The sequence below is a fragment of the Dromiciops gliroides genome, chromosome 3, assembly GCF_019393635.1.
Source record: "Dromiciops gliroides isolate mDroGli1 chromosome 3, mDroGli1.pri, whole genome shotgun sequence".
NCBI lineage: Eukaryota > Metazoa > Chordata > Mammalia > Microbiotheria > Microbiotheriidae > Dromiciops > Dromiciops gliroides.
The window spans coordinates 512,015,911-512,030,302 of NC_057863.1; the positions used below are offsets into that span (position 1 = coordinate 512,015,911).

A 14,392-nucleotide genomic window follows, 5' to 3' on the forward strand; every position below is an offset into this window, starting at 1 on the left:
GTAAGCTAAACCAAAGGCCCCTTTTTATGGTGCAGATGTGTAATGAACTGATGGAGGGGTGAATATTAGGGGCACCAAGCAACTATTCTAAATTAACTGAATTTGCCAACCCTTTGGAATTTTTTCTGTTGTCAGCACTTCCACAACCAATTAAGAAAAGAAACAGGTTATTATCATCAAACTCATTACCTAAGGATTAAGAGTTTGAATTTTTTAGCCACTAAAGTTGTCTAATCTTAAGGATGGGGGCGAGGGTAGGGAGGGTTTGTCTTTTTTTTTTTAAGATGATGTGCAAGAAACACTTGAAGTCATATAAGTGACTACTCTAGAAATAGATTACTTATCAGTTCTCTAGGTTGAACTTAATAATCCAATTCAATAACTCATCATGATTGTGTAATTTACATCCTTCCCTAAGTAAGTATTGTGTGAAGTTTAACCTACCTGGTCGATTATATAGTGATCAGTAGTCATGTAATTATCTCAGGGAATCATCAGCTGTTGAGTGATGAACTGAAAAACCTTTGGATTGGGGGACCTAGTCATTCTTTTTTTTTTTTTTTAGTGAGGCAATTGGGGTTAAGTGACTTGCCCAGGGTCACACAGTTAGTTAAGTGTTAAGTGTCTGAGGCCAGATTTGAACTCAGGTACTCCTGACTCCAGGGCCGGTGCTCTATCCACTGCGCCACCTAGCTGCCCCTCTTTTTTTAAAGTTAATATTTTTCCCTCAATTACATGTTAAAACAATTTTTAACATTAGCTTTAAAAAAAAGTTTTAAGTTCCATAGTCTATCCTTTCCACCCTTCCTTCTTCCCTCCTTGAGATGGTAAGCAACCAGATATAGGTTATATATATGTAATTATGTAAAACATTTCTGTATTAGTCATTTTGTAAAAGAAGACTCAGAAACAAATAAACACAATGAAAAGTAGCATGTTTCAGTCTGTATTAAGACAATAATGATTCTTTCTCTGGAGGCATGCTTCTGGAGCATGCTTCATCATGAGTTCTGTAGGACTGTCTTAGATCATTGTATTTCAGAGAATAGCTAAGTCATTCATAGTTCATCATACAGTATTGCTGTAGCTGTGTACAATGTTCTCCTGGTTCTGCTCACTTCACTTTGCATCAGTTCAGGTGAGTCTTTCCAGGTTTTTCTTAAATCATCTTGCTCATTATTTCTGATAGCAAAATAATATTCCATCACAATCATATACCACACCTCATTTAGCCATTTCCCAACTGATAGGCATTCACTAGATTTCTAATTCTTTGCCACAACAAAAAAGGAGCTGCTTTAAATATTTTTGTACAAACAGGACCTAGTCATTCATCACAGGCTTATGCTCTAAATCCCTCATGACGAACTAGCCTTTCTCCTCTATCCAAGTGATCAGGATTTTCAGACTACCTGTGATTGACCAGGACAATGACCTATGCACTAAATTTTTCCCTTAATCCTCCTATCAATTTAATTGAACAAACATTTATTAAATGCAAAGCCCTGTGTTAGGTCCTGTGTATATGAAAATGAGAAATAATATCCATTTCCTAAAGGAAATTAAAAGTCTGCTGCGAGATTGGGGAGAAGATAATTATATATTATGAGATAGGATAATTCGGTGAATTGTGTTGGGATTTGAGTCACAATGACATGAGTTCAAATCCAGTCTCTCAAACTTCTTGAACATATGACCCTGGGCATATGTTTACATGTGACTTGGGTAATGTTAAGATTTACATATTAAATCAAAGATAGGCAGGATTAATAGGAGTTCAATGTGTTGATGAAATCACACCTCTTTCCTGTATTTAACCAGTAAATTTTTGAGCTAGAACTTAGAGATCATCTTGTCCAACACACTGCTACAGGTGATATAACCACTTGTCCGGAATGATATAGAAGAGATGCTTGTCCCAATTCATAAGATGCTGATCTATTAGCCACTACTTCATTCACTTCTCACCCCAGTGAGAGATAAACAGAAAAAAATATGCAAAATAACTTCAGCTTTGACAGAGAGAAAGATAATAAACAAATGGAAATGTTTCTTCTATTAAGATTCTGGTAAATTGGTTTAAATCTTTTGATTGATTTTATGAAGAAACACTTGAAATCTTCTAAGTGAATACTCTAGGGATGTATTACTTGTATGTTCCTTAGTTTAAACTCAATAATTCAACAAATATTTATGCAGTATCTACTGTGTGCTAGACACTGGGTAGATAAAAAATTTAGATAAGAGATTGGATCTGTCCAAAACGATTGTCATGACCCTGAACTACCTAAACACAAGCACTGAGAGATTTTCAAGTTGGTGCACAAACTTCTGAGAAGTCCTCAGTTGTTTACTGACACCAACCACCAAATATTTATTGAGCACTTACCATGTGGAGGGCACAGAGTTAGGTGGTAAGGGGAACAGAAAGAAGCATTAGATATTGTCCTCATCCTCCAAAAATTTATAGTAAAGAAAATTAGCTTTTGCTGCACAGATCTCCAGTTCTATTATATGTTGTTGGTTTCCTCCAAATGCTTATCAAGTAGAAGAACTAATAGGTCTTATGTTTACATTTGTCTTCATGATTGTAGCAAAAAAAAAGTTATTAAGAACTTGCTATATACCAAGCACCACACTAAGTGCTGAGGATACAAATAAAAAACAAGACAGACCTTGCTCTCAAGGAGTTCATAATCTAATTGGAGGAGATAATACATAAAAGACGGTTTTGCTATAGGGTGGATGAAAAGGCCCAGTGGTTCTTTGGGTGCATCAGCAGGTCAGTTGCAATGCCACAGGATATGTAGGGATTTTGTGGTAAATTAGATGATAAGGTCAAGTGGTCCTTAGAGTTCAATGCCAGAGCACAATTCACTGGTCTTCTGTCTTACCAGAAATGTTGTAGCTGTTGACTCCCCACTCATAAAGTGTCATGTGTAGGTATGTCCTACATGAGTTCAGGTAAGTCTTGGGGGAAATAGACAGAATCTAGCTCATGACCATTGGGAATGAGGAAATAGGCTCATGGTTTACAATAGAATGTAGGTCAAGCTTCTTTCCCATAGGGATGGTGATAGGAGGGTCAGCATCAAACATCAAGGGAAAAGAGGAGTTAACAAGAAGATTGAAGAGTTGGGGAAAAAGCCCCATATAGCCTCTGCTTTGCTGGACTTTCTGCTGAAATCCAAGTTTTAGGAGACCTGAGGTGAGAGAAGGGAAAAGGAAGGCTTCCCAAAACAAATTCTCCTTTAATATCCCCCTAAAAGTTCATTATACACAATAGGGCCATAGCAAAAGTTTCATGAATGAGCTAACTGATGAATAACAGAACAATAGATCTAAGTGGCCTTTAGCTTCCTGTGAAACTTTGAGATTCTATGTTTCTGTGACCTTGGAAATCATATAGTCTAATTATTTCATTTTACAGATAAGGAAACTGAGTTCCAAAGAAGTAAAATAACTTGCCCAACATCATATAGCTGGTAAGTGGCAGTGACTCATATCTTTTGGCACCAAATTGAGTATACTTTCTATTACCATAAAGTTGCTTCTTTGCTTTGGAGTTCTGTCTTATCAGAGCCCCTTAATGACACCATTTTCCTTATTGTCCCTCTGGGCATTACAACATCTTTGAGATAATTATTGTTATAAATATTTCCCTCTTCAGATCTCTCAAATAATTCTTCCCTTCTAATTCCTAATGGGTCAAGTCTAGTTAACAAGTATTTATTAAGCACTTAATATGTGCCAGGAGGCAGCTAGTTGGCTCAATGGATAGAGTGCTAGACCTGGAGTCAGGAAGATCTGGGTTCAAATTTGGCCTCAGACACTTACTAGCCATGTGACCCTGGGGAAGACACATAACCCATTGGTCTTAAACCAATAGAGAACCTAGTATCTTTGCCAAGAAAATCCCATGGACAGTACTGACATGCTATGATGCACAGGGTCACCAGAAGTTGGACACAACTGAACAATATGTACCAAGCATTGTTCTGAGCAATAGGGATACAAAGAAAGGCATAAATAAATGGATGAATGAATGAAACTGGAATAAATCAAACTCGAGGATTTCACAATCTATTGGGGAGACAAAATACAAACAAGACATATTTATATACAAAGAAGATATATGCAGAATAAATTGGAGATAATTTCAGAGGGAAGGCACAAAGATTAGAGAGGAACACGAAAGCCTTATCAAAGAAGGCAAAACCTTAGTTAAGACTTGAAGGAAGACAGAAAAGCCAGAAGGTAGAGATAGGGGATTAGAGCTCCAGGCATGAGGGTCAACCAGAGAAAATGAACAGAGTTTGGAGAGGGTGTATCAAGGAGCATCAAGGAGGCCAGTGTCACTGGATCACTGAGGAAATGGAAGGGAGTAAAGTATAAGAAGAGGAGAAAGATAGGAAGGATCCAGGTTGTGAGGAAATTAAAAGCCAAAGTATTTTGTATTTGATCCTGGAGAAAAGAGGGATCCATTATAGTTTACTAAATGAGAGAGTGCCACTGTCAGAACTGCACCTTAGGACAACTTGAAAGGTGAGTGAAGGATGAACAGGAGTAGTGGGTAATGCTTGGATCATGGTGACCAATCAGAATACTATTGCAATAGTCTAGGCATGAGGTAATGAATGCCTGCCCCATGAGCAGGTCTATTATAGCAAAAAAGGTGAAACTATTCAATTTCTTCATTCTGATGCTTATGGGAAATGAGCTAGCACATGGTAAATGTTTAATAAAGGTTATTAACTGGAAAGACTTATATGAACTGATACAAAGTGAAATGAGTAGAACCAGGAGAACATTGCACACAGTAACAACAACATTGTAAGATGGTCAACAGTGAAAGATTTAGCTATTTTCAGCAAAACAATGAAAGGACATGATGAAAAGTGCTATCCATCCCCAGAGAAGGAACTGATGGAATCTGAATACAGATCAAAGCACACTTATTTTATTCTTCTTGGATTTTTTTGGTCAATGTTTTCTTTTACAACATGACTAATATGGAAATATGTTTTGCATGACTACACATGCATAACCCATATAAAAGTGCTTGCCTTCTCAGTGAGGGAAGTGGGGAGAGAGAGGGAATTTGGAACTTAAAATTTTAAAAACAAATGCTGGGGCAGCTTGGTGGCACAGTGGATAAAGCGCCGGCCTTGGATTCAGGAGGACCTGAGTTCAAATCCGACCTCAGACACTTGACACTTACTATCTGAGTGACTGGGCAAGTCACTTAACCCCAACTGTCTGGCCAAAAAAAAAAAGAAAAAAGAAAGAAAGAAAAACAAATGCTAAAATTATTTTACATGTAATTGTGGGAAAATGAAATACTAAATAAATAATTTGCAAAAATAAATGTTGTTGCAAGCATATCCCCAAGAACAGATAGGAGAAGACACCCCCACACTACTCCTTTGCAGTGCTGAATGATCCACTGGGAAGGAATATTGCATATATTATCAGACCTTTTCAATATAGTGATTGGTTTTGCTAACTTTTTCTTTTCCTTTTAAAGTATTTTTGGTTATATAAAGAACAGGGGATGGGTCCCTTGGAAGGAAGAAGAGGAAGGATACTGTGGCGAATGAAATTATATGGGATTGCCTTATTACTGTCCCAAGTTTAGGGAAATTTAGCTGGGGTTCTAATATGTAGTTACTTAGAAATTAGAGGATACTGCACCAGTTTTGTGGCATTAAGAACTTATTAAAGCATATTAAATATTAGTAAAGAGAGCACATGGCTCAGAAAGTTAAGGAGAGATAGTGGGGAACCATAGTGGGCTGCGTTTGCTCCCCCTAAGTTCCAGGGCCAAGAGAACGTATAACTCTGTAAGCTTCCTGCGGGCCGGAGGAGAGCCCACCCTTCCACATTCCTCAAAGCTAATTGGCTGGCATCATTCAAATCTATTGGTTTACTGGATTTGAGGGTGGTTCGGCATAGTGCGTGCTGATGTCAGAGTATGGAGCCCTCCAAGGGGGAAAAGCCTTCAGGTAGGTGTGGTTTTAATCCCTATTTACAGTCCAAGGTCCAACCACATTTCCTTTGAAATTCTTCTGACTCTGGGCTGGCCTTAAGAAAGGTCTGGCCAGGCTCTCTGGGTCTCACAGAACCCCATTATTTTCTCACAATACTGAAGAGAATTTGGGAAATATAAAAACAAAAGATATCAATCAAATATATTTTAATTTTTAAAAGGGAGCTTTTCTTGATTAGTGCTCCCAAAGCTCTCTGATCTAGGGTAAAGTCTGATAATTGCTCTCTTAGACTGAACTTTGCAAGTCCCTGTCCCAAGTAAAGGTCTGGGTAAAAACTTGCAGGTCCTCAGTCTGTCACCTCAGAGACCCCTAAAGAACACAGTGCTTAATGCCCAGAGACAGCAACAAGACAACACAATAGAAAACAGAAAAGGACTAAGCAAGATTCAAACATTTCCTCTAGAAGTGCTTCATGCCTGACCTGGACATAATGTCTCAACTCAACAAAGAAATCTGGAAGAATGAGCAAACAAAAAAGACTTCCAAAGCTATTGTGGCGTCAGGGACACTCAAGACATGAATTCATAGGCAATGGGATGGAGTTTGTAGTAGCATGATAGAAGAGGAGGGAAATTCTGAGAAGCAGATTCAGTGAAAAGGAAAAGGAATTGAAGGAGACATAAAAGATTAGGCAGTATCTTAAAACTCAAAGAATTTTCTTGCGTCAGAAATTTCTAAGCCAAAGAACATATTGAGGTGGCACAGGAATATGATGGTCCAACAAGCTAAATCCATCTATACAGACACAGATATAGGAATGAAATTCAGTTTAATGAGGCAATGCTATTGTCCTGCTAGGGCTGGGGGATTACAGTGGACCACCTCAGAACTCCTCAAGAAGAAGCAGCATAGGGAGCAGCTAGGTGGCACAGTGGTTAAAGCACTGGCCCAGGATTCAGGAGGACCTGAGTTCAAATCCAGCCTCAGACACTTGACACTAACTAGCTATGTGACCCTAGGCAAATCACTTAACCCCCGTTGCCCCACGAAGAAGAAGAAGAAGAAGAAGAAGAAGGTGAGAGGATATTGGAAGTGAGGTGAGAGAATATTGGATTTCTATTTAGAACCCCTGCCTTTCAATCCCCACTCAACCACTTACTAGATTTATCATCTAAGGCAAGGCTTCTTAAACTTTTTCCAATCATGACCCCGTTATGCCCAAGAAATTTTTACATGACCTCGGGTATATAGGTTTATAAAATAGGTGTATATAACCTTTGACTGTGGCCAGATTTTTCACAACCCCCACATTCGGTTTGATCTAAGGTACATCACCTTTACTCTCAGGACTACTGTTTCCTCTTTGTAAAAAGAGGAGGTAGTAATAATGGCATTGCTATGTCTATCACCCAAAGACATAAAAAAAAAAATTGAAAAGGACCTACCTGTACAAAAATATTTATAGCAGTTCTTTTTGCATTGGCTAAGAATTGGAAATTGAGGTGATGCTCATCAATTGGGGAATGACTGAACAAGCTGTGGTATATGATTATAATGGAATATTATTATGCTATAAGAAATGACAAGAAGGATAATTTCATAAAAACCTGGAAAAACTTACATGAACTGATGCAAAGTGATGTGAGCAGAACCAGGAGAATGTTGTACACAGTCACAGCAATATTGTATGATGAAGAATTTTGAATGAATTAGATACTTTCAGCAAAGCAATGATCCAAGACAATCACAGTGATAAAGCATGCTAGCTGCCCCCAGAGAAAAAACTGATAATGTCTAAATACAGAGTGCTATTTTTCAGTTTTTCTTTTTTTCCTTTCTCTTTCATTTTTTCTGTTCGACTCTTCTTGCACAAAATGACTAATATGGAAACATTCTACAAACTTGTACATGTATAAACTATATTGAATTGCTTACCATCTTGTTGGGTGGGTGGAGATTAGAGAGGGAGAGAGAGAATTTGGAACTCAAAACTTTTTTAAAAGTTTTTAAATTGTCTTAACATGTAATTGGGGGGAATGGATAAAATATATAAAAAGAGGGGGTTGTGCCAGATGATCTCTAAAGCCTCTTCCATTTCTGATGTTACATGTTGTGAAATCAAGTCTGAAAGTATATTTGGAGGCATGAAAGAAAGCAAGGGAATTGCTTGATCTCATAGGGAGGGTTGAGGAGGGAGAGAGGAAGAAAAATTTAGAACACAGAATTAGATCAGGGACCCTGATCTCATTGGAGTGGGCTCATGGAGGGAATAGCTTTCATACCCAATTGAGAGGAGTAATCTATTTAACCCTGCAGGAAAGTAGGAGGAGAAGAGGATAAGGAAGGAAGGGTGAAAAAGGAGAATGCAGAGAGAGGGAGAGGATAGTCAGAAGTAAAACACTTTTGAGGAGGAATAGGTAAAAAGAAGATAGAGTAAATGTCATGGGAATGGAGTGGGATGGAGGGAAATAGTTATGATGATTGATTATAATGGCAAAACGTATGGTACCTACTTTGCTGGGCTTTTATGAAGAAAATTCTTTGTCAAGCTTAAGATACTATATACAGGTTACAATGAACAGGATACTATCAGAAAAACCTGGAAAGACCTACATAAACTGAAGCAATGTGAAATGTACTCTATACAAAATAATAGCAATAGTGGGGGGTGATCTGCTGGGAAGCATGTGGTTATTTTCAACAAGGCAATGATCCAATATAACCCTGAAGGACTTATGAAGATTGCAACCTATCTACAGAGAAAGAACTGATAGTATCTGAAAACAGATGGAAACACGTTTAAATTATTTTTTTCTTTTCCTCTTTGACAATTCCTTAATCTGAAATTTTGGGTTTTTTGACTGTTTTCTCTCACAACTAGCTAATATGGAAAATTTTCCATGACTACTCATGTATAACTTATTTTGAATTGCTTGAGGCATTGTGGGTGGGAGGTGGGAATGGAGGGGGGAAGAGAAGTTGGAACACAAAGTTTTAAAAAATTGATGTTAAAATTTTGTTTTTACATTAAAAAAAGAAAAAAGAAAAATAAGAAAAAAATTTCAAAAAAAGAAAGAAAGCAAGGTAGGATCTTTCTTTCATGTGGTATTTCACCCCATTCTACCTCTCCCCTTCCCTCTCCCCCAATGCAGTCCTTTCTCCCCTCAATTTTACCCTAAGATGTCGTCATGGGGTAGTTAGGTGACACAGTGGACAAAGCACCCACCCTGGATCCAAGAGCACCCGAACCCAAATCTGGCACCAGTCACAAGACACTCACCTACTTTTCATCCCCAGGCATGTCACCCAACTCTGACCATACCCCACACACAAAAAGATAAACAAAAAAAAATGCTTTACAGATATCTTCCCTTCATAATCAATTCCCACCTGTGACCTCTGTCTAAATTTATTTCTATCATCTGCCCTAATACTGAGGAAGTTCTTATGAGTTAGACATATCATCTTCCCATGTAGGAATGTAAACAGCTTAACCTTTTAACATCCCTCTTTTTTTGGGGGGGGGATTTTTTTGCGGGGCAATGGGGGTTAAGTGACTTGCCCAGGGTCACACAGCTAGTAAGTGTCAAGTGTCTGAGTCTGGATTTGAACTCAGGTACTCCTGAATCCAGGGCCAGCTCTTTAACCACTGCGCCATCTAGCTGCCCCATCCCTCTTTTTTTATTTTAAATAATGCTTTATTAACTATATCCTAATAATGCATTATAAAAGAAGCAAGAACTAAAAAAACTTATAAACTTTCCAAAATACAAAGAAAATAAAGATAATAGCTAAAGTACTCCTACATTCAAAAACAGGTCACAGTAAACTTTTTGGTCTAGCTTGTTCTTAACCTAAAAACAAAAACAAAAAACAAAACAAAACACAAAAAACCCCAAAAGCTTCACATTTCAAGTCAAAGCCTTACCTCAGTAGTATACGCAAAATGGTTTCAAAACAAGCACAAAGACCAAACACAGGAGGCTCATTGATATCTAACTGGCTAAGTCACCAACATCAGTTGTAAGGTAGTTTGGTATTTTGCCAAGATAAGATACCTGTTCTTCTTTTTCTTTTTTTTTTTTGCACTTAATTTACAGGCACATGTAAAATATAGTAAGAACAAGGTATTGAGTCTCATCCTATTAAAAAAAAAATAAAACAAACTCCATAAAAATTTTCCACCATTGCCAGTGAAAGAAAATATTTCTTCCACAGTTTCACAGGATGAAGATCTGGCCCAAATAAAATTTCAATACTTTACTTATTCTAATAGGCTAAGGTTCGGATGTAGGTTTCTAGATATGTTTTTAGAACATTCCACAATTAGGGAAGCTAGGTGACACAGTGGATAGAGCACCAGACCTGCAGTTAGGAGGACCTGAGTCCAAATGCAGATTCAGACACTTTACACTTACTAGCTGTGTGACCTTGGGCAAGTCACTTAGCCCTCATTGCCCTGAAGGAAAAAAAGAAAAGAAAAGAAAAGAAAGAACATTGTACAATTACTCTATTCTCTAAGTGTCATTTTAAAAATCATGGAAAAGAATGATAAGAATGTATAAAGGCCTCATCTAGCACTCAATAATTTTATAGAATAGTTAAGTAAATATTGTTTATATATAAAAAAACCCTTCCCATCTGAGGATGAGAAAATAGGCATTTGGGAATCTCTTAATTTATATATTTAAACAAAATCTAAATTATTTGCTAAGGGAGTGATCCTGCTTTCTTCCACATGCATAAATTTCATACTGCCATCAGCAAAAATTCCATGGGTGGAAAGATTTTATGGATCCATAACATGACATAAAAACATAACTGCATATTCTTTATCTATTGCACACCTCACTTTCTTAAGTTGTTTAATCAAAACTGATAACTTTCCTCTTAATTTCTTTTTCCTGTTTACCTTTTTATGCTTCTCTAGGGTCTTGTATTTGAAAATCAAATTTTCTATTCAGTTCAGGTCTTTTCATTACAAATACCTGAACGTCCTCTTTTTCATTGAAGTCCCATTTTTTCCCTGAAAGATTATACACAGTTTTGCTGGATAGGTGATTCTTGGTTGTAATCCCAATTCCTTTGCTCTCTGGAATATCATATTCCATGCCCTCTGACCCTTTAATGTAGAAACCGTTAGATCTTTTGCTATCCTGACTGTGGCTCCACAATACTTGAATTGTTTCTTTTTGGCTGCTTGCAATATTTTCTCCTTGACCTTGAAGCTCTGGAATTTGGCTATGATATTCCTGGGAGTTTCCATTTGGGGATCTCTTTCAGGAGGTGATTGGTGGATTCCTTCGATTTCTATTTTACCTCCTGCTTCTAAAATATCAGGGCAATTTTCCCTGACAATTTCCTGGAAGATGATGTTTAAGCTCTTTCCTTGATCATGGTTTTCAGGTAGCCCAATAATTTTCAAATTATCTCTCCTGGATCTATTTTCCAGGTCAGTTGTTTTCCCAAGGATATATTTCACATTGCCCAATTTTTTTATTCACTTGGATTTGTTTTATTGTGTCTTGATTTCTCATAAAATCATTACCTTCTATTTGCTCAATCCTAATTTTTAAGCAATGATTTTTTTCAGAGAGTTTTTGTACCTCCTTTTCCATTTGGCTCATTTGGTTTTTCAAGCTTTTGAATTTTTTCATGACCCTCTTGCATCATTCTCATTTCTCTTTCCATTTTTTCCTCTACTTCTCTTACTTTAATTCAAAGTCTTTTTTGAGTGCCTCTATGTACTAAGACCAATTCATATTTTTCTTGGAAGCTTTGGATGTAGGAGCCCTGATGTTGCTATCCTCTTCTGAGGGTGCACCTCAATCTTCCTTGTCACTAAAGAAACTTTCTGTGGTCCTCACCTTTCTCTGTCTGCTCATCTTGTCTTTTACTTGACTTTTAACTCCTTAAAGTGGGCACTGTTTCCAGGCTGCATTGTCCCAAGCTTCAGGGGGTCCCAGGTGGTATGATTTTAAGGAGGGGGATGCTCTTCACTTGCCTGTCCTATTCCCTGGTCCATAGATAACCCTAAGCCAACTTGCTAATTAACCAGACAGCAAAACTTTGTGTGCTGTGGTTGTTAGCTCCAATGAGCCTGCTCCCCCAACAGCCCTACATTAGAACTATAAATACACCCTGGTTGTAGTATATTCATTTTTGTGATATATTGCACTAATCTCCTTACTGGTACTTTATTTACATTTTTTACATCAATATTCACTAGTGAAATTGGTCTATAGTTTTCTTTCTCTGCTTTTTGTCTCCCTAGTTTAAGTATGAAAGCCATACATCTGTCATAAAAGGTATTTGGTAGGAATCCTCCCTTTTCAAATAGTTCATATAGAAATGGAATGAATTGTTCTTTAAATATTTGGTAGAATTTCTTTGTATATCCATCTGGTCTTGGGGATTTTTTCTTAGGGAGCTCATTTATGTTATGAAGCCACAAAACTCCCTAATGACCAAAGTTCCAGGCAGATTTGGTCCTTGTCTAAGGTACTGAAACCCTCAACCATCAGCCATCCTTGGACAGTGATTGCTGGCTTCTAAGCCATTGAGGGACTGATAAAATCATACAGTCATAGACATAGAGTCCAAAGAGACCCCAGAAGCCATCTAGATAGTGTTTTACTATCCAAATTTGACCTGCAATGATCAGGGGACTATAAACCTCCTCTAATTCAACTTCTCAGTCCTCTATCTTCATGCTCCCACTGTCTAGTAGCAGGAAGTTTGACTAGATTCCCAAGGTTCTCTTATTCCACTTATTCTACTGTCCATCATGGTTACCAAATTTAATTTTGTTGTGTGACAATTTGCTGTGGGTAAAAATCCAAAAGCTCACTTTAAGTGGGTTCAAACTTGACACACTTCCCCAGGAAAACAATGTTATAAGGAATGGTTGGCTACTGTAAGATATATGGTTGCCTTTTCTCTTTTGCAGCTCGTGTGATATGTCTTCCCGACTAAGGAAGACGTGGAAGCTCCGTGGGCATGTCAGCCACGGCCATGGGCGTATCGGCAAGCACTGGAAGCACCCCAGAGGTCTCGGAAATGCAGGAGGGTTGTACCATCACCGCATCAACTTTGACAAATATCATCCAGGTTACTTCGGGAAAGTGGGTATGAGGCATTACCACTTGAAGAAGAACCAAAGCTACTGCCCAACTGTCAACCTTGATAAGCTGTGGACACTGGTCAGTGAGCAGAACAGGATTAATGCTGCCAGAAGCAAGGAAGGGCTTGCCCCTATCATTGATGTTGTGCGGTTGGGGTACTACAAAGTCCTAGGAAAAGGGAAACTCCCCAAGCAGCCAGTCATCATGAAGGCAAAATTCTTCAGCAGAAGAAAAGATTAAGGGTGTTGGTGGAGCTTGTGTCCTTGTGGCATAAAACCAATGTTATCAAATAAAACAAATGTCTTTATTAAAAAAAGATATATGGTTGTATGTCTTACCATCATTTACAGGATGCTTTCTATGGGGAAATGCTCTTGGGCACTTTAACATCTCCTCAATAGGTGCCTTCTTACACTGGGAACAAGAATATCTCTAAGTCTAGTTGAAAAAGGTAGGTTGGTGAATTTGCATAGCTTCGATTTTCATATGATCTTTTCCTTTGAAGAGATTAAAGAATCTTCGGGATTAAAATTCTTTTTTATTGTTAAACATCAGCCACAATATGTGTCAAGAACTATTGGGCCCTGAGGGTACAAGGGCAAAGATGAAAATTTTCGCGACAATATTTTTAAATGGGGGCTATAATCTCATCAGTGTGGTTACTATCTTCATCAGCTCAGGTCAAAACACATCCATGTCTTCTCTTTCCACATGATTCTTGCCCATGTGTATTTCCATAAAGGATTCATTTGACACATTGGGGAATTTCTTCCAGTTCCTTTAATATCTCAGAGATTACTGGTATAGCACTTTGGATGTCCATCTATTCCCTCTCATCTTGTTATAGGAGTGGTGAACATCCTTTTCTAGTTATAAATTACCTTAATGCTTTTAATGACAGTCTTCATGCAAACCCAAACTGGCAATGAACTGAAACTGACATACTTACCATGTGTATCTTAAATGCCCTTTAAGAAAGCTGCAAATGTATTTCTTGGGAAATCATGGTGTTCCATGATTCACATGGACCTCTGAGAGTAAATTAATGTTAAACAGATGGGCTTTTGCAACTTTGAGTAGATTAAAATCAGTGGAAGCACAACATAATTTCCCAAATGGAGCTAATAGCTTTTGAATAGTTGGGAATTGCTGTAAATTCTAACAGCATCTTTATATTTTTCCTTTCTTCTAATGTTATGTTGATTTTGACCCTTTTCTAACTAGGCAATGATCTGATGGCACACAGACAGCTGATCCTAACAAGAGTACTATGAATAA

General features: G+C 37.8%; 1 protein-coding gene across 1 annotated transcript; it reads left to right on the plus strand.

The window, feature by feature from the left end:
• The first annotated feature begins 12,949 nt into the window (after positions 1-12,949).
• Positions 12,950-13,354, plus strand: LOC122751085 (60S ribosomal protein L27a-like). Its single transcript, XM_043998027.1, has one exon. It carries the CDS (start codon positions 12,950-12,952, stop codon positions 13,352-13,354), a length of 405 nt encoding a protein of 134 aa, XP_043853962.1.
• Positions 13,355-14,392: the final 1,038 nt, after the last annotated feature.